At 31.5% G+C, this 24,479-nt stretch overlaps 3 protein-coding genes across 6 annotated transcripts; 1 reads left to right on the forward strand and 2 right to left on the reverse strand.

Annotated features, from left to right (window-relative positions):
• Nucleotides 1–204: 204 nt before the first annotated feature.
• Nucleotides 205–2,375, reverse strand: LOC114415384 (immediate early response 3-interacting protein 1-like). 4 transcript variants are annotated; one of them, XM_028380044.1, is made up of 2 exons: nucleotides 2,245–2,375; nucleotides 205–618 (listed from the first exon to the last, which is right to left on the reverse strand). In XM_028380044.1, the coding sequence occupies exons 1-2, from the start codon at nucleotides 2,344–2,346 to the stop codon at nucleotides 379–381; spliced, it is 342 nt and encodes a 113-aa protein (XP_028235845.1). In that variant the 5' UTR covers nucleotides 2,347–2,375; the 3' UTR covers nucleotides 205–378. The 4 variants fall into 4 exon arrangements, with proteins under 4 accessions (XP_028235845.1, XP_028235852.1, XP_028235861.1 ...); XM_028380051.1 differs by having other exon boundaries at nucleotides 205–615; nucleotides 2,245–2,361; XM_028380060.1 differs by having other exon boundaries at nucleotides 205–682; nucleotides 2,245–2,315.
• Nucleotides 2,376–3,864: 1,489 nt separating this feature from the next.
• Nucleotides 3,865–8,063, forward strand: LOC114415405 (fructokinase-like 1, chloroplastic). Its single transcript, XM_028380081.1, has 2 exons — nucleotides 3,865–4,659; nucleotides 7,028–8,063. Exons 1-2 carry the CDS (start codon nucleotides 3,949–3,951, stop codon nucleotides 7,718–7,720), a joined length of 1,404 nt encoding a protein of 467 aa, XP_028235882.1. The 5' UTR covers nucleotides 3,865–3,948; the 3' UTR covers nucleotides 7,721–8,063.
• Nucleotides 8,064–12,754: 4,691 nt separating this feature from the next.
• LOC114415413 (O-fucosyltransferase 19-like) lies at nucleotides 12,755–18,491 on the reverse strand. The gene is made up of 9 exons (XM_028380090.1): nucleotides 17,843–18,491; nucleotides 17,286–17,462; nucleotides 15,902–15,974; nucleotides 15,748–15,815; nucleotides 15,369–15,457; nucleotides 15,144–15,276; nucleotides 14,821–15,053; nucleotides 14,004–14,480; nucleotides 12,755–13,599 (listed from the first exon to the last, which is right to left on the reverse strand). Exons 1-9 carry the CDS (start codon nucleotides 18,257–18,259, stop codon nucleotides 13,347–13,349), a joined length of 1,920 nt encoding a protein of 639 aa, XP_028235891.1. The 5' UTR covers nucleotides 18,260–18,491; the 3' UTR covers nucleotides 12,755–13,346.
• Between the last annotated feature and the right edge of the window lie 5,988 nt (nucleotides 18,492–24,479).

Consider the following 24,479-nt stretch of genomic DNA (forward strand, 5'->3'; position numbering starts at 1 on the left):
CAATGACAAAACGCTGTTTGGGAGGGTGAATTCTGGTGACTTGTTTTTGAAATGCACATTCAAATTGTTTTCACAACTACTCTTGCATCCTTCCACGTGTGTTAAAAATAGGTGTGAAAATATCATACTCGTGTTTAAACTGTGTTAGCATAGTTATATATGTATACGTTAATAGACCAAAAGAAATTACAAATACAAAGGGAATTAAGAATGATAATCAAGACAGAGGACACATTCAATAAAAAAACTAATACAACTGGTGTACTCTGTTCATTATGCCTCTGAATTGAATTTGTAGAATTGCAACTTGTTCACGAACATAAAATTTACATATCATACACAGAACAAAGCATAAAGCATGATACCACTCTTTTTAAGCTATCCAGAGAACAGCTTCACAATTATGGTGATAACATTGAAGAGAATAAGGGGAAGTCTCAAGAATTGACAGGCATATATAAGCCCTATTACTTGCCCTTTAAGAGAATTCCTTTGTGGTCCTGTCATTTCTGCCAATGTCCATCCTCTTCGAGCAAGGAACCGGTCCTCATTCAAAATTGCCAATGCATTTGCAAAGAGCAGAAAACCTTCTAGCAGAGTCCAGAACCCCATCTTCTGCTAGAAACACAAAGGGTGTGCATCTTAGTGCTCAGAGGAAAGCTTCTTCATAAGTTCCACTTTACTTTTCAAACAAGAATTAGTTAAAGAAAATCAAATATCAATAGGGAATGAAAACAGTTATGCACAAACAAATTCTAAGGTCACTACTATCAATAGAGGCTATCTTTCTACCTGGTTTGAACTTTGAACTACCAATGCTTTGACTCCATGGAATATTGATCAATAAAGCCAAAACCAAACTTAAGGCATGCCATATTTGTCTATCCTGACTAGATGAGCATGCAAACCCAAACTAGGGTGACATTCTACACAGAATTGACAAATGTATGTAAAATTCTGGAGGGTAACAAAGAGATTTTATCAAGGTGTCCCTTCCCTCTGCAATCTTCTCTGTCCCTCAAATATCGGATTGCAATAAATTTCATGTATTTAGCCTATCCTGACTAGACCGGCTAAATGGGGATGCAAACCCAAATTAATTTAACATTCTAACTAGAATTAACATTCCTATCCTAAAACTGATCTTCAAAGACTATAGCAAGTTACTTGCCAACATATGCTCATTTTACAAAGAACCCAGAAAAGTCTAATAAAATGAAAGCTATTTTTCTTGAGTGTCTCACACCTTCCAAATTTGTTAGGAGTAATAATTACAGTGATTTTTAATAATATCAATACCACAATTCACAAATCAGAAATAGAACAACCAAATTTCATATGAACAAATCCCAGCTACTTAAGCAAAACATGGAGAACAATAAGGACCCCAGACAACAGAACACCAATCCCCATGTATGGAAAAAAAATCATTATAGTGAATTTTGTTTCTTCCAGAGTTAAAATCACCACAAAACACAATCCAATTAGAAATGTAAAGCTGGCGTTTCTAGTCTACAAAGGTACAAGGTTCTACTCCAAGTCATAAAATAATCACTGAAAAACTTCAGCATGACATGCCGATTAAAAATAATATATGGCAAGATGAGAACATTGAGAAGGATGAGACAAAGGAATCACAGTAAGTTATGGTTATCTTGAATTCCTTTAGGAAGTTGCATAACACAGTTTCTTAGTAGCATTCCTGATCCTCAAACCAAATCAATTACGAATAAGAAGTTCATTTTTTCATGTATAAATCACAAAGGCTTTCAATATTTAGAGTATAACGTGTAAAACAGATCAATTCAGATAAATCAATCCCCACAACATTCTTCAATGGTAATCAAAGTGAAACGATCAGTAGTAAATGCTTTTAAAAAAAAAAAAAGAAACAGGATCCGTAAATTTTACTTTCAAGTTTCAACACAAGTTTTTTTCCCCTCTAGAAATAACTAAACAGTGGTTTAAGACATTTCTCTTTCTCAGAAGCAAATCAACGAAATCATGCGAGGTTATCAACACTCAGTTAACCGATGGCACAACCCAAACTCGCATGCAAACCAAAACATATAAAATTGTAATCTCAGTAAGTAGAACAATAACAGTATGGACCCTAATAAATACTAACAGTTAAACCATCGCAATCTAACCAAGAAGTTAATCAAACTAAGAAGCCACAAAAGATTTAAGTTTTTTAGGGAAAAAAAAACAGAAGAAGAAGAAGAATCGGGATGAGTTTCTCACCAGAGAAGGAAAAAACAACGACCTGCGAGGTCTCGAGTCTGAAAACCCGCTATTAAGAAAGAAATCTCTAGAAGACAATCCTAGGACTCTCCGAAGAGTCATCTAAAGATGCAGAACGGCCGTAGCTAACACGTCAGCATGATAAACTGAAGATACCCGTTGGATCAGAAGCCTACGCAGCAATAGCTGAAACACCCCGCACTCTATCTTTCTTTCTCAATAAAGTAAGTTGCACGTCAACTTAATAGCAGCAACTTGCAAAATACCAAAAAAATAAAAAATAAAACAAGCAGTAACTTACATATTTGAGCGATCCTCTGAAACAAAAATTTACATATTTGAGTGATATTTTGAATTTTAAAAGTCAATTTTGTAGTAAGTATCATTTGACAAAAGTAATTCCCACCAATTTTCGTTTAACAAAAATATTTTTTCAATTTCTTTTATAAAATTAATTTTGGGCGTATTTAGAAGAAGTTTACTAGGGCTAACAAAACTTTTTTTAAGTTTATCTTAAGTATTTATTGACAGCAAGTTATATAAGTATTTTTATTTAGAGGTAATCTTGTTTAATATTTGGTGAAACACTAAATATAATATGAGTATTTCTCTTGGCATATATTTAAATCATGAATTCCAAGAGATTGGTTCCCTAGAGTAGGATAAGGTGTCTCATTTGACAAGTTATAAACTCTTTGAGACAAAATAAATGTAAATTCGTTTGGATTTTATTATCAGTTTAGTTCCTGAGTTTTTAGAATTTATATTTTTAGTTTCTGAATTTATGTTTGACGTGTCATCATCCATTATCTTTTTTATTCTTGTTTTTAGTTCTTTTTTTTTTTCTTACTTTGGACAAAAAATATTAGTAACTAAAAATAAAAATTCTAAAGTTCAGAGACTAAACATATAGTAAATCCATTTCTTTATAAATGTTGCGAGTCTCAAAACTCTTGCTTTCAATTGGGATATTATCCTCCCCTTAAATGATAACAAATGAAAAAAGAAAAAAAAAATCAACCTATAATATTTTTTTTATTCATAATATTACTATTGAGTATTGTTCTAATTAATCACCTTTAATGAGATTTATTCTTTTAATTATGTTTTCTTATTTATAAAACTTGAATTTAATATTTTACTTAAAAAATTGAATCTAACATGAAATCAAGAGATAGAATAATTAAAAATAGAATAAATTAACAAATTCGTTTGGTAAATTAGTGTCTGAAAAATGAAAATTCAAATTTAGTACCTAAATGTACAAAAAGTGAAAAATTAATCCTACAAATAATTTAATAACAAATTAATCCTTAAATTTTGTAACTTAATAACAAATTATTCATCCAAAAATAATTTATTATCTAATTGATTTTTGAACATCGTAATTTAATGACAAAATTTATCGCAAGATTAATTTATCAAACTTTTTATACATTTAAAAACTATTTTTAATCTTTCAAGAATCAACTTTATCAATGCATCACCTTTTGGACCATTTTTACTATTTATTCTTAAAAATAACTTAAGATCTACAAAATTGTCAATTTTACTAACATTTCTCTTAACAAAAATTAGCCCTTTCTGACCCGATTCGGATAAGGCGCAATATGATTTTCATTTTGAACTACACCTCTGACCCGATAACATCCTTCAGAAAGCAAAAGCCCGCGATAAACCCTTCCCACTGATCCACACCCAAAAATGGCGTCACTTCACCACCACCACCTTCTTCTTCCTCCCTTCCCCCACCTCCAATCCAAAACCTTCCACTCTCCACCCCCACCCAAAAGCCCCTCCTTCCACCGCAAAACCGCTCTCAGAGCCTCCACCGTTGAATCCCCAATCCCAAAACGACGCGGCCGCAAGAAGAAACCCGAAACACAAACACCACCCTCAAACGACACTCCTCCCCCCCAAGACGCAGACCCGAAAAAAGAAGAAGATGAAGTGTACGACTACGACGACGGCGTGGACTTCCCCTACTCGGACCCTCCCTTGATATGCTGCTTCGGCGCGGCACGGAGGGAGTTCATCCCGGCGGTGCGGGTGCAGGACTACCCGATGCACCCGGACATCTACTCCGAGTGGAAGATGCTGCAGTGGAAGCCCCCCGAGTTCGCACGCGCGCCGGGTGGCCCGCCGTCCAACGTGGCGGTGGCACACACGCGTCTCGGGGGGCGGGCGGCCTTCCTGGGTAAGGTCGGGGACGACGATTTCGGAGAAGAGATGGTGCTGATGATGAACGAGGAGAGGGTGCAGACGAGAGGAGTGAGGATTGATCCCGGGCGCAGGACGGGGTGCGCGTACATGAAGGTTAGGTTTGAGGAGGGGAGGATGAAGATGGAGACGGTTAGGGAGGCCGCAGAGGATTCGCTTCTTGCAACTGAACTCAACCTTGCCGTTTTGAAAGAGGTATTTGTCGGTTTAATTACTCGTTTGGTTGTTTCTATACATGCATAATCTTTATGTTCTAGTCCCTACATTTAAACATTATTGGTTTTAGTCTTTTTTTCATAGTTCATAGTTGTCTAAAATTTTAAAGACTAAAACAGGTTAAGAGGTGTATGTGTAGGAACCAACACGAGTTAGAAAGTATAAGTAGGGACTTCAACGAGTAATTTCTATTTGTACGGACTATGACTGGTAGTTTCTAAATGCAGGGGCTAAAATGATTAATTTCTAGATGTAGGGGCTAAAATCGTATAGATTGTTGAATGTTGAGGTATAGGGATCAAGGATCAAATGAGTAATTAAAATTTTGTTGTTTTATGTTTAGGCCTGGTTAGTTAGTCACTAGTAGTGTGTTGTTGGATTGATGGTTTTGAGAAATGTTAGGACTTGGGAACACGCTTATTATGGTCAAGTATTAGGGTTTTATAAATGAACAAATATTTGGATTAGCTGTCATGGATGGTAAGTTTGTTACTTTTGTTATAATTACCTTAAGAGTTATGTCAAAGGTGATATCTGATTAGTTGGTTACAAACTTTTACACTGACAATGCATGCGTATTAAACTATTTAAAATAAAGTAGAAGTTATGTGGTTGTTTTCATTTCTTTTAAAGAGAGAGCAGAGAGAGAGGGGGAGAGAGATTGAGAGAGACAAGAGAATTCAGTTTCTTTCTATAGATTGAGCGCAAGACCTAACACTACTGTAGTGGGATTCACTGAATAGGAAGTGAAACCTAGGCCATTTTGGGATTTTGAATAATTTCTAAGTAATTGTAAAGAGTGGAATTGGAAAGACTATGGTATATTTGTTTCTAGTATACCTGGCTATGCTTTTGCCACAGGACAACTTAAACTAATTGTTAAATTTGTTTCACAAAAACTTTAGTATATTTGGCCACCAATTTTAGGTTTTTTTATTTAATTTGTGAATACCTTAAATATGAGCCAGAAAGTAATGGAGGGAATGCCTGTTTGGATTAGCTCATTCCAGGGAAAGGTAGTGGTGATAATTAGTTTGTGAAAAGCTTTTCTTTAGGTCACAATGCAACTTGTATGTTTTTGAGAAGCAGGAAGAAACAATTATATAAGCTAAAACAAGCATCACTTGCTTTCAGTTCGGGTTGCAACTATTTGGTTCATTAGTTTGATGTCAGGCTCATGTAATGATTATTCATAACGAGTTTGAATTAGCATATTCCGAGAGTGAAAAAAAAATAGTTACATCTTAGAAGAGCATTTCAAAAATGAATAAAAAAAGTTATTTAAATTGTAACAAACATACACTTGTTTTTAAGTTGGGTTGTAACTCTTTGGTTATTTAGTTTGATGTGAGGTATTATAACGAGTTTGAACTAGAATGATTTGAGATTTTTAAAAAAAACCATTTTTTTAGTCATGTCTCGGAAGAGATTTTAGAAAAATGAAGAAAGCAATTGTTTATACCAAAACAAGCATGCACTTGCTTTTAAGTTGGGTTGCAACTCTTTGGTTCATTAGTTTAATGCGGGGTCTGCAAGTATTCATCATTGGTAGAATCACTATTGCAAAACTTATTTTTGAATGAACTTGATTTTCATTAGTAGTGGGTTTGTTGGGAGTGATTTTGATAATTCTGGCCATAAAAATTCCAGCAGGGATTAGTAGGATATGAACTTTGGTATAAAGACTTCTTGATTTTCATTAATAGTGGGTTTGTTTGTGGGGTTTTTCATGTTGTGCAGCTGCATATTTTTAGGACTTGAAAATGCTTTTAGGAACTATGTATGGACTTGTTAATGCAGCGAATATTTTTCATTGAACTGTGTATGGAGGCACCAGGTGTTTATTGTGAGTGATCTTTTTGAATCTGCTGTGCTGTGGATGAAAAGGCAATGAACATAGCAATTAATTTTGATGATGTAATTTGTTGGGGGTGATTGCTTTGTCATTTAAGGTGCAAACAAGGATTGATGAAAATTTAAGATCTGCTTAGTGTGAGAAGTATAAAAATTTAAGATGGAGAAAGAAGAAAGAAATTGTTGATGGGCAAAGAGTGAAGATCAACAAAGTTTACAACATGTGCCATAGTTGAATAAATTGTCAATTTTGATTTTTTTCTGGTTATATTACTTCTGTTTCCATTCAAACCACACACCCTATTTTTTATGTTATCTTTTATAAAATCTATGGGGCAGGGAAATTTTATCTGTTAGGTTTGGTGGCATAACTACATCGATGGAGATGGTAATCTTTTTCTACTGTAAGAGGAAGACTCTTCACCATGGACATGTTTGCTGTGTTAAGTGTAAACTGAATTTGTTGTGACTTCTCTTGTGTGCAATATTGCAGGCTAGGATTTTCCATTTCAATTCAGAAATTCTAACATGCCCCTCAATGGAATCAACATTATTCAGGGCAATTAAGTGGACTAAGAAGTTTGGTGGCCTTGTATTTTTTGATTTAAATCTGCCATTACCTCTTTGGAGATCACGTGATGAGACAAGAGAAATAATAAAAAAAGCATGGAATGAAGCAGACATCATTGAAGTTTCAAGAAGTGAGTTAGAATTCCTTCTAGATGAAGAATATTACGAGAGGAATAGAAATTATAGGCCACAATACTTTGCTGAAAGTTATGAACAAACCAAGAATCGACAGGAGTATTACCATTACACTGCTGAAGAAGTCTCGCCTTTGTGGCATGATCGACTTAAATTCCTGTTTGTGACTGATGGAACACTTAGAATTCACTACTATACCCCTTCTTTCGACGGGTCTGTGGTGGGAACTGAAGATGTGCTCATAACACCATATACTTGTGATAGAACTGGCTCAGGTGATGCTGTTGTGGCTGCCATTTTAAGAAAACTAACCACTTGCCCTGAAATGTTTGAAAATCAAGATGTTTTGGAGAGACAGCTACGCTTTGCTGTTGCAGCAGGAATTATATCCCAATGGACTATTGGTGCAGTTAGAGGTTTCCCTACCGAAAGTGCTACTCAGAATCTCAAAGAACAAGTTTATGTGCCTTCATTGTGGTGATAAAAATTGTATCTGTAACTTCAATAGAGCCTAGCAGGGCCTTGAGGCATTAGTTGGCAGTTATTGTTTGATTATTTATTTGGATCTTCTCTGCAAGTGTTTTATATAAAATGGGAGCAGACGAATGCTATCAGATTGCAAGAGTTGTTTGGTTGTTTTGTTTGGCTCCAACTCATGTCATCCAATACCACTATGAGCAGGAGGCGGATGCCAATTGAAAATTTTGTAGGTAATATTCAAATGTACACTATTCTTGTAATGGGGTTGCAGTTTGTATTTGTAATACTCTTCCCTTCTTCATTGTTTACCTTCTGCTTTAGTTCTTATGCAGCTTCATTCTATACATGCAAAAGTCCACGATTACCTACCTTTTTATTTTAAAGTTGAATGAAATCGATTTTGATAGAATTGATCTTGAACTACCTAACAAAGTTAGGATCCTTAAATAATTTGTCAGAGATTTTACATGATGACTTGTAAGCTGTGAGAAACTGATTCCTAAAATGAAACAAGTATGCCCGAAATTGTACTGGAGAATTTAATTTGTCCATTTTGTGTTTGGCAGTGCTTTTAGTAATTGTTCTGTGACAATGCAAACTCAAGCATACTGGGCCCGAAGGGACAGAAACGAAACTGGAGGAATTAAATGTTTGTTTTTTTACAATGATGACAATGGAAATAGAACCTAAAATTCCATACAAACGATCCAAATTTCCCACTAGTCCTATCTTAGTGGGTTATTCGCTAGGCAATGGGGTGGTATGTTTGACTAGATTGATCACAGTTATGCTAAGCTACAAATTTAACTCTTCACTTTATCTTCATTCACTCTTATTTTGTTGGTCTTGGTGCGACATGCATATAATAACTTGAGTTTTTGAAATACATATTTTTTGGTCCATGAGTTTTCTAAACATTTGTTTATTCACACAAGCACTTTTTTTTTCCGGCCTTTTCTAGTTCACTTGGGCTGCAATTCCCAAAATAGTCCACATAATTTCCGGGGAGTTAGTTTCTGCACCTCCACTTTTGCTTCCTGCACCTTTATAAGCTTCCGGATTAGGTCCAGGAAGCAATTAGAGAAGTGCACGAAGTAATCGTCTGATTTTCGTTGCTCATTTGTTTGTCTTGGACTAATGGTCTAATAGATAACACAAAGCAACAGAATAAAAAAGAAGCATGGAGCTAAAACGTCCTTTGGATCTTATGGGTAGTTAGCTCTTCTTTTTATCTCCTAACCTCTTGATGCTATGGGTACTATGAATCCTATGGGTAGTTAGCTCTTCTTTTTATCTCCTAACCTCTTGATCTTTTTAGGTTTAATTACACTTTTATATTCTAAGTATTGTAATTATATGATTTTGGTTTCTTAAATTTTAGTTGTGCCAAGTATCTCAGGTATAGTAAATATGCACTTTTAATCTCATATTTTAATTATGCTAATTAGGTGTCCTAGATAAATATCATAATTGTGTCATTTTAGTCTCTCATTTTAGTCTCTCGGGTATCATAATTGTGGGATTTTGTCCAAAAAAATTAGTTTCAATTGCATAATTTTTAAATTTGAGAAATTATTGCTGCAAAATTGTAACAAGTGACTAAAATCATACAATTGTAAATGATTCAATTGATGCAATTAAAATTTGATGACTAAAATCACACATTTTTGGTATCTAAGAGACTCAATAAGTATAGTTGATACTTTGGAGATTAAAATGACACAATTATAATAGCTAAATTGTGAGACACCAAAAGTGTAATTAATCCATCTTTTTATAAATCAAATTAGAATTGTTTTAGAAATACTTTTGCAGAGGAATTTAGTAGAATGATCCAAGTTCAAAATCAATGCATATTAGTTGTTAAAAAATGTTTTCTTTTTGTTTTTTAGTCTTTTATATAGAAATTAAAAATAATGTAAGAAATTTACTTTTTTCAAAAAAATAAATCAGTTCAACTCTTAAAATTAGTCAGAACTTAAAATACTTTATAAATATCGTAGTCTTGTAAAAATAAAATAAAACTAGAGTTCACTTAACACTAAACTATGTTCTTTCCAGTACACCAAAAAAGTTGATTGAGTACACGAAAAAAAATGTTATTTCCTTTTCAAATGTCGTTTCTTGGACAAACTCCATTTTCTTTCCTAATATTAAAGTTAAAAATGATAAAAATAAAATATTAAAAGTTAAAACATAGTGCTTGAGGACTAAAAATAGTGCTCAAGGCCTAACAATAAATCGAGAAAAAAAAAACTTTTCCATGAATAGAACAGAAGAAAACAAAGTGCACTTCCCACTGTATACTCGAAATCTTACGACTAACTTGGCATTTTCTCTTAAGAAAATTTTGCTCCAACAATATTATACTTCTTTGCTACTTTACCTTCCATATTGACTGACTCGCTATTTCAAGTATACTCCAATTGTTTAGTAAAAAAAAAATTAAAAAGTTTATGCGTTTGTGATAATTCAACAATTCTTGATTGGACTTGGACCATGTCAACTAGTCAATTTTTGGTATTTTCCGCTTATGATTGACTTATTATTTAACTTCAGCTTGAAGTTATCCACAATTACCTCGTCAACCTTCATGTTTAGATTATAGAAGTTTGCATATCTAAAATTTTAGTTTAGAGAGTTTAAACTAAATTTTATCCATAAATAAAATGTTTGATAAAATCATAACTTAGTTATATTTAAAATAATTTTGAGTCATAAATTTTGGTTTTCGAAGAAGTGAAAAAAAATACTCTTTGGTTAGGTCAAATAATGATTTACTCACTATGATTCAAGTACACGTGGTGTTTGATTTGTTTAAATTTTAAAAGATTGATGTTTTATTTTCTTTCTAAATCACAAGTATTTTTTATTTTTTTGAGTGGATAGAATTAGTATGAGAATCAAAAATTTTCCTTTAAGTATTTAACACAATTACATAATCGGTGCTCAAATTTAAAATCTCTCATTAAGATGGAACAACCTAGATCAGTGTGTGCTTAATATTAAAAAGTTATCTTGACTTACCGGTAAAATTTTGAAAATGAATTTAAATAACTAATTGTGTTTGATTAATGAAATAAAAGGAAAAAATATAGATAACTTTTAAATAAAACAAACATTTCTAAACATAAATTATTTAACTTCAAATTAACTTTTAATCAAAATTAATATTATTTTAAATCAAGTTTATAAATACTTATCCAAACATATATACACTTAAAATACCGCAGATTGATTGGACATAAAAAGCATTTTTTTAAAAGATAATATGTATCCTCTTAAAAAACAGATAATATGTATCACCTTTTTTTAAATATATATTTTGCACTATCTGGCAAGAAACTATATCTCAATATCAGAAAGACTAAAAATAAACTATCCAAAACCTACCAAAACAAATTTTCAAGATAGAATACATCAATTCAAGACTCCTCTTTCTAACTTCACTTTCACTTTTCTTGTCACCCTTTTTCCTCTTTCACGAGGGATTGATTCAAGGTCAAGATTACATTGAAAAAGAAGGGTGTCAAGTATAGGTAAAGCGTGAGATTAGATTTTCCTTTTCATTTACCCTTTCAACTACTGGCAATTTCATTGGCAAACAAAAAATAGGACAAAGGAATTTCATAGGTTAATTTAGAGTAGCTTAGTAAATAATGGTAAGATAAGTGAAAGGTTGAAAATGATTTGGGAATTTCAAATTTTGCATAAAGAAAGGTTTTAAATGTAATAAGGTTTTAAATCACTGGGTCAATCCTATAAATTGAATGAATATCTTTAAATTTAGATAAATATTTAAAAATATAAATTATAAATATTTAATTGTATTCTCCTCTCATAGTCATACATCTATCTTTTTGTTTTTCTAATCATCATAATTATGGCTTAGTTCTGGGTGGACTTTCAAAATAACTTCCATTCTTTAGACCAACTTTGGAATTAATTATCGATTTAAGATTTAGTCACAGTTTAATTTTCACATTTACCAAAAGATGTGTTTTACAAAAATAGAACCTGGTCCTATCGAGCAACTATGTCTTACTAATTTGGCAACATACATCTATCTTAAAGTTATGATATATGTCTTGTTTAGAACTCGAATCTTATCTTTGAATATAAAATAAATATGTTAGGAGAGAAATATTTATCTTGTGTGTATTCCCGGTCATCAATAGAGATTACTCACCTCTTCCGATGAATACTTTATTTCAATAGCATGTAAAAAAAATTATGTTACATGTCTACTAAAAAAAGTCATCTTTTTGAATTTTCATACCATATAAAATTAAATCAATATTTTCTTTCTCTTCTAATTATTAATTCAATCTAATTATATTTTAACTTTATTTTTTCTAATTAGTACTGAAACTTTTCGAATTAGTAACGAGATTTTTGTAAAGTTACTAATAGAACAATATTTTATCAATTAAAGTATTATTTTATATTTGTAATTAGTATTGAAACTTTTTGAATTGATAATGAGATTTAAGTAAAGTTACTAATAGAATAATATTTTATCAATTATAGTATTCTTTTATATTTGTAATATCATCTCAACAACCACGCACAATAAATTTTAGATATATCGAACATTTGTAAGTATGCAATCTTATAAACAATAGTATTGAAATTTAACAATTTTTTTATAAGCTTCATTTATTCAATTAGAATTTTAATAGTTTAATAATTGAATTAATAAAATTTGTTTTTGAGTAATCGTAAAGAATTAAATTTACTAAAATTTAGTCTCGGAATAACTTGATCTCTATTTCCTATCTCTAAACAGAGCTTAACAGTGCAAAACAAAGGTGATCATAAATTTTGAATTGCGTTCTAAGAAATTCTTTAGAATACGAATATACTCAAATCTCTCAATTCAAAGTAGCAGCATACATCTTGAAAAAAGTTTCATTAGCTGTCTTCGAGAATAGCACACGCGTTTCATTTTATAATAGTAAGAATTTCATCTATTTTGTCCATGAAAATTTGAGATATGGGTCTTTGACCTTCCTTTGCTTATCAAACAAGATAATGAAAACAATAAAAAAATATTTATAAAATTAACTAAATCATCAATATTTCTACACTCGGTAGTCTGCAATTAAAGGCAGACGTGTACAACATAAATATAAACATATAAACAAGACATCTATATTGTAAACGTATAAACAATATTCCTATGTATCAACCAGCAACTGTTCAATCCAAAAATTGGAAACATGCTCCATTTGGCAATCTTCCTTCAAAAAAGAATCAATGAATCTAATGGTTTCAACAGTTATAATTCTCAAATCCAAAGGGGTAGTATTGTCAAATTCAATATCCCCACCAGTATAATCTAACCTGTGGTATGGTGATTGGGCCTTTTGATTATACACGAAGCCTTCTATTCTTTCCCTTTTTGTATGCCTAAACTGAAACTCATATTTTGAATGAAATGAGAGCCCCGCAAGGGCCCCATTGATTCTTCAGCAGCCTCATCAACCAGGCTGGAAAACAAGGAAGCACATTTCCACCACACAACCCCAATGAGCTCTTCCTTTAACTTTAAGGGAATGCCATAATGCATGATGAAACTCCACTGTTTAGCCTAAAATATGTGACAAAACCAAAGACACTACACACTATCTTTGTGCTCCAATACCAAACCGATGATGGTCTAGTTTCTGGCTTGTGATTTCCTCCTGAGACTTGTTGCACACACAATCAGGAAAGGGATTGGCGTAAAAATTCTCCTCCGTTCTCGGTGACTCTCCTACTTGTCTAAGATAAGGTGCGCCTAGCCTATTGGAATGTGAATTCTTAACCTCAGTAGCAAATGCTTCCCAAGATAAGGCACCCTTGTCGAATTGATCAATCAGCTTAACAAAATTCGATCTGAAAAGCAATGAAACAGATTACACATCAGTAGCATGTACAATGCCAACAATTAACCCAAAAGACAAAAAAAAAAAATAATAAGGATTAGGATCCCCATTTTAGTTTTTGGTCATTTTATGAGAGAGAAAGACTAAACAATTATTGTATGTCCTACAATTATTTGTGTAGGTTCTGTTCTGTCAATCTTGTATTGTGTCTTTTTCTCTCTTAACAATAACAAAACATTTTCCCATTAAGTGAGGTCAACTACATGGATCACATAGAAGGTCACTTGACTTAGATAAAGACCATATTCTCAGAGATATTATTTACCATGAGATCCCTCTTAACAATTTCCCCCCTTTTCTCTCTTAACATGACATTAAAAAATTCAGGAAGTGATTTGTATTTTGTGAACTAACCTGTCAGGATTGATGGTTTTCTGAAACCCTTCAAACCTCCTATGACCCTGCACTGCCTTGGCCATGTTACCATCATAGGTATACACAAAGACATCACTTTCCAGGGCCACTATATAATCCAAAGCAGCGAGACGGTTTTGATATGGCTTGAAGGGTTCTAGCTCCTCCTCAGTTGCAAGGGTAGAATGAGAAAAGACATTAGGGAACTCAGATTGAAAGCCTTCCAAACTATTGGCACCATAAATAGGTCCTGCAACAATGTAGATTGTTGTAGTGGAAGGGTACCCCATGGCCTTGAGAAAAATAGCTGCCTCTCTAGGTGACATAGGGCACCCCCCTTGCAATCTTCTATCCACACTATCAATCTCTTTTTCCTTCCAATGCTTCACTTCATACCTCATAACCCTTAGCTCCTCAGCCTCCTCAGCAGTGAGATTGTGACTGCAGCCAGTAAAGGCTAGCATATCTTTCTCATATCTATATTGCAAATAAACAAAATATAACATAAGAATTATCATATTTTCAAGGTTTTGTTTGAATAATAAACTTCTCCATAATTACTTATAGAAGAAAACAAGAAGGTAAAACGTGTTGAACTTCTCTCAAACTAAAGTCAACTTATGCACTTAACTTTTATAGAAGCTATATCATCTAACTCCTCAAAAAACTGAAAAATATAATTTGATTTTAGTTTATGGAAGAAACTGGATTCATTTTATCTTATTTTCTTCTCTTATTAGTGTTTATGGAAAAGTTTGTCCGAACAGGATTACCAGTTTAAAAGTAAACAAAGAAAGTCAAGTCCATATGACAATACCTTAAATGAAGGGCAATGTATGGTTCATTATTGTTTCTTAGCCTATTCACCAAAACCCTTCCAAGCTCTTCAATTTCTGCTGTGTACTTGAGAGCATGGTAATTGGCACGGCACCTCAGCTTCTGCATAGAGGAAGCAAGGCCATTGTTGGCGAGCCGGGAATCTGTGTGAGTAAACTGTACAACCTTATGTCGCTTCAACAATGGAAGAATCTCACCTCTGTAGTAACTAGCCTGCAAATGAAGCATCTAAGCCACTGTTGCACTAAAAAAGAATAGAAATTGTTTCAATGTTGTCAGATAGAATTGGTTAGTGCTCCATACCTTTGACCAGGAAACAGGGGCCTTCACAAGAGGTTTCAATGATGCATATTGGACCGGCAAGTACTCAACTATCTCAATGTCGTCTTTCAAAACTTTCATGAAGTGCCTCCAGTCAAAGATATCTTTAAAGTCACTGAAATATATTAGGGACATTATATTTTGGAAAAAGAGTAACAGGAGGTGATAATAATTGATGTTCCACTCAAATAAAAAGGGAAAATTTACCTTGGATCAGTCCAAAATGAATCATGGTCAAGAGAGGGAAGCACAAGGGTGGCATTCATTATTTTTGCCACTGCAACCATATCACATATCTGCAAGTTGATGAAGATTCTAGGAATTAGCAAATAGAAATAGAGAAAAAAGGTTATGCATTAGTAGACTAACTAATAGTGTAAAACTATTTCCCAATCATTTAGTCTCAAACTATAGTATATGATAAGTTTGTTGATTTTTACAAAATTATCTTAAAATTCATATTATTGGACGACATAATAAAATTATTTTACAATGTCAGACCATAAAACTCTTAGAAGTATCATTCGAGAAACTTAGAAATGAAATTCATATACATAATCATAGATTTCATTTGATCTTATCTTACCCCAGTTCTCATTTGATTCAATCCACCATTTGCATGAACAAGAAGATAGCCATTTGTCTTTTTTAGCCCTGAAAGAAAAAAGAGAAGGAATGACAAGTGAGACAAAAGTTGATTACTCAGAAAGTTTGAGACTAAAAGTTCAATTGTCACATACTTATTACATTCCTGGGTCGAGAAACGCATTTGTAATATTTGTCACTGTTTGGCTTCATCCATATTTCTGGAGTCTATTGAAAAAGAAAAATAACAAATTAATAAAACATGATAATAAAGTAAAAAGTAAACAAAGATAAAGCCACAAGGAAAAATGTTGAACGATCTAAAATTATTAAGCACGGTCCCAAAACTCAAATCGGTTAAAAGTAATCCTGAATTTTAGTTCCTTTAGCAGTAAAAACAATTCAAACACATTTAATTAAAACAATTCAACACCAAAGCATGATTAAGAAGAAAAAGCAAACGAAACGCGTGAGAAAACAGAGTATGGAACAAACACCAGTGTTACGGTCAGAGCCAACTTCTCAGTACCCAACATTGAAAACAGTTACACGTGTCTCCAGTTGCCAGCCATTACATGCAATGCAAGTGATGGAACAAGTCAACATTTGGAAAATGCGTTCACTCCCAGTTCCGTATGTCACATTCTGGCACTCAAAAGTCAAAACTCGTTCATGGTTCACCACTTTCCGCCATTCTCATAATTTTTAATTAAGAAATATTCCAAATAAGATTGAAAATAAGTTATTAGTCTAAGTATTAACCAAATCACACTACACCTTCACCAACACATTTTTATTTTAGCCCCTGAGCACCCTCATCGTCCCAGCATAATATATAAAAAAAAATTACAATTGTATCACCTAGTGTCAAAATTTAAATTTGGTCTTTTCTTGTGGTAAAAAATTTAATTACACATTTAATCTCTATATCTGCATAAACTTTGTGTTTTAGTCATACATATTAGTCTCTATGCATACACACTTAGCTCATTTTAATCCATCTCAGTCCTGCAAATTTGGACAGCAGTGTCTTAAAATGTATATATATATATATATATATATATATATATATATATATATATATAAAGACGAGTCGTTTTCATATGTGTAAGGACTAAAAAGTAAGCATTATGGCAGATATAGAATCAAATATATATTTTTTATCAGCTCATAGAAATCAAGTCAAATAATAAATAAATAATTAAACCTGATAGTGTAATAATAGAGTATCATGTCAATATTTTGTTAAATATTTTATTACAGAAAACTCAAAAATTCTACCCAGTCACCGGGAAAAAGAAATTAACACTTCAAAACTTTTTCCCGTGGTATTCCGCAAACTTTTAACCTTTTCTAACTTTTTTCCTTTTTTCCTTTTTTCCTTTTTTCACCCCAGTAAAAAAAGGTAAAAGAGATTAAAAAAAGCGAGATTCCCGAAAGGGAATTTTCAAGACCATTCACGAGAAGGAAGCGAAGAAAAAAACAAAAGTAAGAAAAAGCGCTTTTTGCTAAAAAAAACGTGTTTGTGGAGCGACTTACCGTTAACCTCTCGAGGACGCGTTTGGGCATGGAGGTTTCGGTTCCGGTCCTGGCCTCGGAGACAACCCTCTGGGCCGAGGCCCAATCCTCCTTGAACCGCTGCAGTATCAATTGCCCGTTCTCGATGCTCTTGAAGCTTTTCCCGTTCATCTCAACGCCCGTTCCGAGAAGCGAAACCTTGAGGAACACAATAAAATAGACTTTATCACATTGATATCATTTTAAGAGCAATCACGAGAGAAGAAAATATTAGAAAGTACACGTACAATTAACTCAAACTCAAAATCTAACTCATAGAAAACGATTGTTTTTACTTGTATATTTTATCTTGGCTTAATTTTTAGCAAATTTGGGAGTTCAATTTTTTCAAATAGACTCTCTTACATCTAGGAACTTTTGGGATTGGTGCTATGTACATAACACGATGGATGATCATTGTAAATAAATATAGGATAGACTCTGATCCCATATGTGCGAGTTTGAGTTTTTTCCAATAGGAAACAAAGAAAAAAGAAAAGAAAAAACACTTTGTGGCGAGAAATGAAATGAAATGAAACCTTGAGGAAGACCGACATGACGAGCATGAAGATGAGGGCGAGGAAGATTTTGCGGCCGACGTGTTTTCCAGACCGGAGGCTTTGGACGGAGCCGGCGAGCCAGAGGACGAGGTGCTCCACGCGCTGGAAGAAGGACTCGGGGACACAGAGGAGGATGCGCGCGCGGAGGAGGAGGTATCGCGTGACGGGATGCACATGGTGGTGGTGTGCGTGGGCGTGGAGGGGGTGGGGGTGGGGGACATTCTCGTCGGCTTCGACCTCGGAGAAATCGGAGAAGCTTGAGGTAACTTGCTGCTGTTTTTCGGCGTCTACGATGTTGTTGTTGTTGTCGGCGACGCGACGGCGAGTGGTGGTGGGGCCCGCGGCGACCCTTGGGCTGGTGTTGGAGGAGGTCGTGGTGGGGCCGCCGGACGACATACTGGCGCCGCTAACGGAATGCCAAAACGACGTCGGATGAGGTAACGGAATGCCAAAATGTTGTTCTTTTGTTGTTGTTGTTTGAGGTTGCGGTTTAAGGGAATGATAATGAAAAATGAAGGGGCGTTTATTGCGTTTGTGTTGTTCTTGCAGAGAGAGGCTTTGTATTATTTTTTTTTTGGTTTGAAAAGGTTTGAGGGGAGGGGGGATCTTTGATTTTCGTTCTAATGTCTTTGTCTCTTTAGTCTTTATATACATCATCATTGGGGTTGGGTGACTGATTCGGCCTTGTTCGGATTCATTTGCCATTTGGATTTTGTTTGGGTTCATTTTCCATTGGTGGCTAAAATGACTGGATTGCCCTCTGTTTTTTACTTTCCGCTTTTTCAACGATGGATCTTGTTTTATACCGTTGGCTAATTAATTAATTATTACTTGTTTGCTTGCTAAAAAAATTAAGAAAAGTTATATAAATTAATTCTTCCGTACTAAAATAAGTGTAATTGAATGTTAGTTTATATAAATTAAGAAAAGTTAATAAATAAATCAAGAAGAGTCTTATTAAATAAATGAAACGTATTCTTTCCAGAAAATAGAAGAAAAAAATTAAATCATATCCATAAAAAATTAATTAATATCATTTAATTTTGATACCAAACTCATAAATGAAAAAAAATAATTAATTTTATATTAATTAAAAAAGTTAGTTAACATAATTTAATTTTCTTAATCTCAAGTGAAAAATAAAATTATTTTTAAAATATATTTTATTAGAACTTATTATTATAAATAAAAAATAGTTATTAAAAGATGTTTTTAGGAATGATAACATTAAATAAAATAAAATTAGTTATATTTTATTATATTTAAAATTATTTTTTTACTTATTAAAGATATTAGTGAAAAAAATAATTAATATTAAATATAAAAGTTGATTGCAATACTTATAGGATAATTTTTTTTATTAAATGCGATGTTTATTTTGGAAAACGAGGAGTATTTTACTTGTTGGCTAATTAATTGCGTTCATGAGGTCAACGTTTGACTGTTTGTTTTTGTAATGATATGTACTAGTAAATTAGTTTCGAAAATTATGGTAATTAATTAATTATTCAGTCTTTGTAATTATGTATAAAAAAAGTTGTTTTTGGAAATTGATGATTTCTTTTTATCATATTAAATGAGTTTTTAAAATAATGGTAGTAATTATTGATTAATTTGTTCTTATAATTAATAATTTCTTTTGACCTTTTTTCTTTGTTACAGTTTGTTCCTTTGAGCTTGTTTAATTCCAACGCAGTTCTGTAAAAAAAAAAATTCCAATGCAGTTGAAAATGAAATTAAGCAAATTGAGAATGTTATTGGAACAAATAAGTTCATAGAGAGTTCTATAAAAGTAGTTTTATACGCAACTACCGTACGTTTGCTTAATCATTAAAAATATATTTTTCTAATTCCAAATAAGAGTTTTTATATGAGAAGAGAAATAAAATGAGACTCATTTAAGTTTGGAATTCGAGTATATGATAACAAGAGATTCAATCAAAACCTAAAGCTGTGTTTTTGCATTAGAGAGATGCTCTAACCATATAAATTTTAAATAAGTATTAATAGGATCTTTTATATTAAAAATAAACTCATTAAAAAATTAGAACTTCAAGATAATTGTGTAAGAAAATATTTTATAAATTTTTTCAATTTTATTTCACAATTTTTACTTTTATTATATATCTTTTAATTTTATACTACATATCAAATATTGACCATGTTCCATAAACCATTTCAACTTGTTACTAAATTTTTTTAAATATTACTTAAAATAATGTTCTTTAAAAAGTTAATTTTTATCTTTTTCTACTTTCTTTCGTTTCTCAACGTATTTATTTAATTTTCTTATTATCTTTTTTAAATAAATTATAATTTTATTATTTTTTCATTATTTTACATTGTTTTAGTTACTTTAGTTACTTTTGTCTGTTAATTTTATTAAATATTTATAATTTAATAAATTAATTTTTACAACTTCTAATTTTTAACTATTAGTTAGCTTTTCAACTTTCAATTAATTTTTTAATTTTCAATTAATTTTATTAAACATAATTATTATTTATAATTTTTATAATTAAATTATTGTCACATTATTAATTTTCAACTATTAGTTAGCTTTCGAATTCAGCATATAATGGCGTGATTATTGAGAGAACTGTATTTCTGGTGGTTTGTAATAATGGGGAATGACTTGAAAGTGAAACTAATTAAGGTGCATCTGGATCAATCCAACGAAGAAGATAGATACCCATACTCACTCCTCAGCATTACTTGATCTTTATTTATGAATCAAAGTTAGGATTATATACTAAATAAAGAACGGAGAAGGATTTAGAGCGGTAATCGGGGAATCATATACTTTTAGGGCATGACAAAAATTCGACCTTACAGAAAATAAATACTGGGAAACATTTTGTAGTTACAATAATATGAAAATTAATTCATAAAGATCAAGATGAAATATATTCATAAGATATGAAAAATATCAAGTTTTCAATGAACACATAATTGGCTACTTAATTATTTAACTAATTCTGTTCAAAATAATTTAACCATGAATTTTTTTTATTGTAATATGATGGGATTGATACATAACCATTTGGGAGATGTCGAACCATTTGATTGAATTTGGTTTCCATGCCCACTATAAAAATTGTTCATGTCCAAAATTGTAGGGACACTAGGATGGCAGTTGTAATGGAAAGACGTAGTAAAAATTACTCAAAACACAAAAGTGATCTATTTAATAGATAGACTTCAATATATTTTTGTATCCCTTAAATTTACGTTATCTTTTTTAATCACGTTATTAAAATTTGTAACTTTTAGCCATCAAACTCGTGAAATGCTTTTTTTTAGTTTCTCTTAACTTATTTTTACCAGTTTTAATGCAAAATTTGTGGTAATTCTTTTTCACTGCAAAAACAACAAAAAAAATATTTTGTGAATTTGTGAGACTAAAAAAATAAATTCTTGTATTTAACGAACTAAAAACATACATATTTAACAAATGGGTATGGGTCTAGATTACCACAAGATCAGACAAAAGATTTGACGGACTGAAAACTTATTTAATCAAGTTTTATTTGATTTTTTTTGTTTTTTTATAAATAATTATAAAAATATTACTTTATTCTCTCTTTGTTTTTTATTTATATATGATAAATTTATAGTAAAATCATAATTGAAAAAACTTATTGACAGAAAGTAACTTTAATTATAATATTTTTAGAATAATTTTATCTTTTCTCTATATATAAGCATATGTCATCCATAATGGTCTTACCTTATTGAAATAAGATTGTTTTGAGTGGAAGATACTTATGTTGCATAAAAAAAATTAATTTAAATCTATACACCAAACATTACACTAGTGGAAAAAACATATTTAATGACAGTTTCTAATATATTCAATGATGATTTTGAATCATCTATGAAATCAAGATAGTTTTTCAAGTCAATTTTTTTTATGAAAGTTCTTGGAAAATCATCTTAAAAAAACTATCATTCTACAACAATTTTCATGCAAACAATCATCTTAGAAGGGTGTCATTTTCAAGTACCATCTTAAAATATATTTTTAAAGAAAAATTAAAAAATTAAGGATTCTAAAATGATTTTTCCAAAAGTCATCTAAAAATATAAACTTTCTAAGATAATTTTATGAAAAACTTAGAATGTTTTTTTAAAATAAAAAAAATGAAGATTCTAAGACAGTTTTCCCAAAAACCATCTTAGAATATAAATATTTTAAGACTATTTTTTAAAGAATTATCTTAGAATATTTTTTATTTCAAAAAAAGAAAAAATTAAAAAAATGAAAATTCTAAGACGATTTTTATTCCAAAAAGTCGTCGTAGATTTTGTAAAATTGTGTTTCAAAGAATAATCTTAGAATGTCTTTTTTAAAAAAATCAAAATTGAGGATTTTAAGATAATTTAGAATGCCTTTTTTTAAAAAAAAAAATTAACAAGTTATTATGTTTGAGAGTTTCATGGTGTTCCCAATAATTTGAGGGGTTTTGATTATGTTAATTTTTTAATCAATCAAATTACATATCATCTTTTCATATTTTTTCAAACTAGTCCTTGATTATTATTTTTAAAAAATTTAAAATCATAACTTCTTTAAATTAAAAAATATGATTAAAGATAACTTAAAAGTCTGAATCCTAAAATCATTTGTTACTTTCAATATTTTTTTTATAAAATATATGGTTAAGAAATAATAATAAGAAATTTTTAAACCCTAAATCCCAAAATATTATTTTATAAAAAAATGTTGAAAATAACTAAAAATATCTTAGGGTTCAAAGTTATCTTTAATCATATTTTTTAATTTAAAAGAATTACAATTTTAAAATTTTTAAAAATAATAATCAAGGATTAATTTAAAAAAAATAATGAAAAGATAACATGTAATTTGATTGATTTTAAAAAAATATCAAAACCCCTAAAACTATTAGCAACACCATAGAAACTCTCGTTATGTTAATTATCTCCTAAAAAAAGTTAATGTATTATGTTTACATTCTTCACCACTGAAATGTAAGGTAACTAGTGGCACTTTATGATGTACACCCAAAAACGTAAGATAATGGAAAATCAAGTAAACTGTAGAGATATACATGCATGAAAATAAAAGTTCATGATCACTAGCTAAGTTAAGAGAGAAGAACAAATAAACAAAACTGAAAAAAGATGGGCAATATGCCAACTCCATTTTTGGATATAATTTGATATATATAGTTAAGCGGACTCTATTAGTGTATACAATTCACGTAATTGAATAAGTAACTTAATGACCTTGTCCTCACGGTTTAAACTATTTTAATGAGTGGCATTAATCAAGGTTTAGTGTGTCGTTATCTTCTGAATAATCCCAATATACCCTATATACACTCCCTTTCTGTACGGTAATTATTTCTTATACTCAATGTTGATATCATATTTTTAGAAAATGATCGTTTTGAATTGACATTGGATACGTCTGGTTTGGTGTTAGCTTGATTTAATCTTTGTTTTTTTTGTTTATGCGAGTGATTAATCTTCTCACGTTTTATTACATGCGTGTCGGTATTATACGACCGTATAATCAGCACATCATCAACCTGCCAGAAACGAGGAAGTTTTTTGTTTTAATTATTTTTTGTTTTTAATTACCAGAAATGAGAAAGTTGTTATTATAGGATAGGAATAGGAATATAGGATCTTTTGCTTTGGAAATTTGGAAGCAATCACGTATATTTTTTAATTGACATTTAATGCATGTAAGGTAGTTATATAAGAATATTAACAGCGCGAATAATTTATAAACATAATTTTGATCTTTGTACTTAGCATTAGCAAGCTATTACTTTTGGAGTAAATTAAATATTTTTTTTCTGAAATTTAAAAAAATTACACATATTTTTTATTAAAACCTACAGAAATCTCTCATGAAATTTTAAAAAATCACACTCATCTTTCCTAAGTTTTTAAAATATAACTAAATTTAATGTTATTACTGATATAAAGTTACTTCAAGTGATTTTGTGTGTTCAATCATTAATGATTTGATTGGGATAATTTCTTTTGGATTTTGAAAACTATAATTGTTCATTATGATGGTGTTCATTTGGCTTATATGTTTACTGGCATGATAGGTTAATTGAGTTTCCTGCAATCTATATATTTTTTTAAATCAAAATTATCATATACTTGAAGGAGAAAGATAAGGACATTTCGGAAAAATACTCATGTCACTTTTTACTATATATCAAATTAGATGACATTTAGGGGTAGGCATGACAAAGGTGTAGGTCAGGGTATGTTTTTGCTTATCTCGCCCCCATCCCCAATTCCCCATTTTTCCCGTGTCTGCCCTCGAAACCTGACGGGACTGTAGATTTACCTCCATCCTCGCCCCTGACGGGAGTCGGATTTTCCCTACCTCATCCCGCTCCGCCCCTGACATGCTTATAAAATCCTATAAAAAAATGCATTTTTTCATAGGGTCATTGTTGTTGGCTATGGAGGTGTGACAATGTTGGCCTGGGAGGTGTAAAAGAGTTGAGGACCGAGGTGCGAAAGGGTTTCGGCTAGTCGCGACGATGCAAGACCATTGTTGTTCACTGTGAAGGTGTGACACAGTTGGCCAACTGGCCACGGTGGTGCGACGTGCGAGATGGTT

The sequence above is a fragment of the Glycine soja genome, chromosome 1 (genome assembly GCF_004193775.1).
Source record: "Glycine soja cultivar W05 chromosome 1, ASM419377v2, whole genome shotgun sequence".
Taxonomy (NCBI): Eukaryota; Viridiplantae; Streptophyta; class Magnoliopsida; order Fabales; family Fabaceae; genus Glycine; species Glycine soja.

Excerpts from the sequence above, each read along its gene's own strand:
- LOC114415384 (XM_028380044.1), bottom strand. The coding sequence starts at position 2,346 with ATGACTCTTCGGAGAGTCCTAGGATTGTCTTCTAGAGATTTCTTTCTT. Across the intron at positions 619-2,244 it reads CGTTGTTTTTTCCTTCTCTG|CAGAAGATGGGGTTCTGGAC; the intron begins GTGAGAAACTCA and ends TTGTGTTTCTAG.
- LOC114415405 (XM_028380081.1), top strand. The coding sequence starts at position 3,949 with ATGGCGTCACTTCACCACCACCACCTTCTTCTTCCTCCCTTCCCCCAC. Across the intron at positions 4,660-7,027 it reads ACCTTGCCGTTTTGAAAGAG|GCTAGGATTTTCCATTTCAA; the intron begins GTATTTGTCGGT and ends GCAATATTGCAG.
- LOC114415413 (XM_028380090.1), bottom strand. The coding sequence starts at position 18,259 with ATGTCGTCCGGCGGCCCCACCACGACCTCCTCCAACACCAGCCCAAGG. Across the intron at positions 15,458-15,747 it reads TGAATCAAATGAGAACTGGG|ATATGTGATATGGTTGCAGT; the intron begins GTAAGATAAGAT and ends ATCAACTTGCAG. Across the intron at positions 14,481-14,820 it reads TACATTGCCCTTCATTTAAG|ATATGAGAAAGATATGCTAG; the intron begins GTATTGTCATAT and ends TTTGCAATATAG.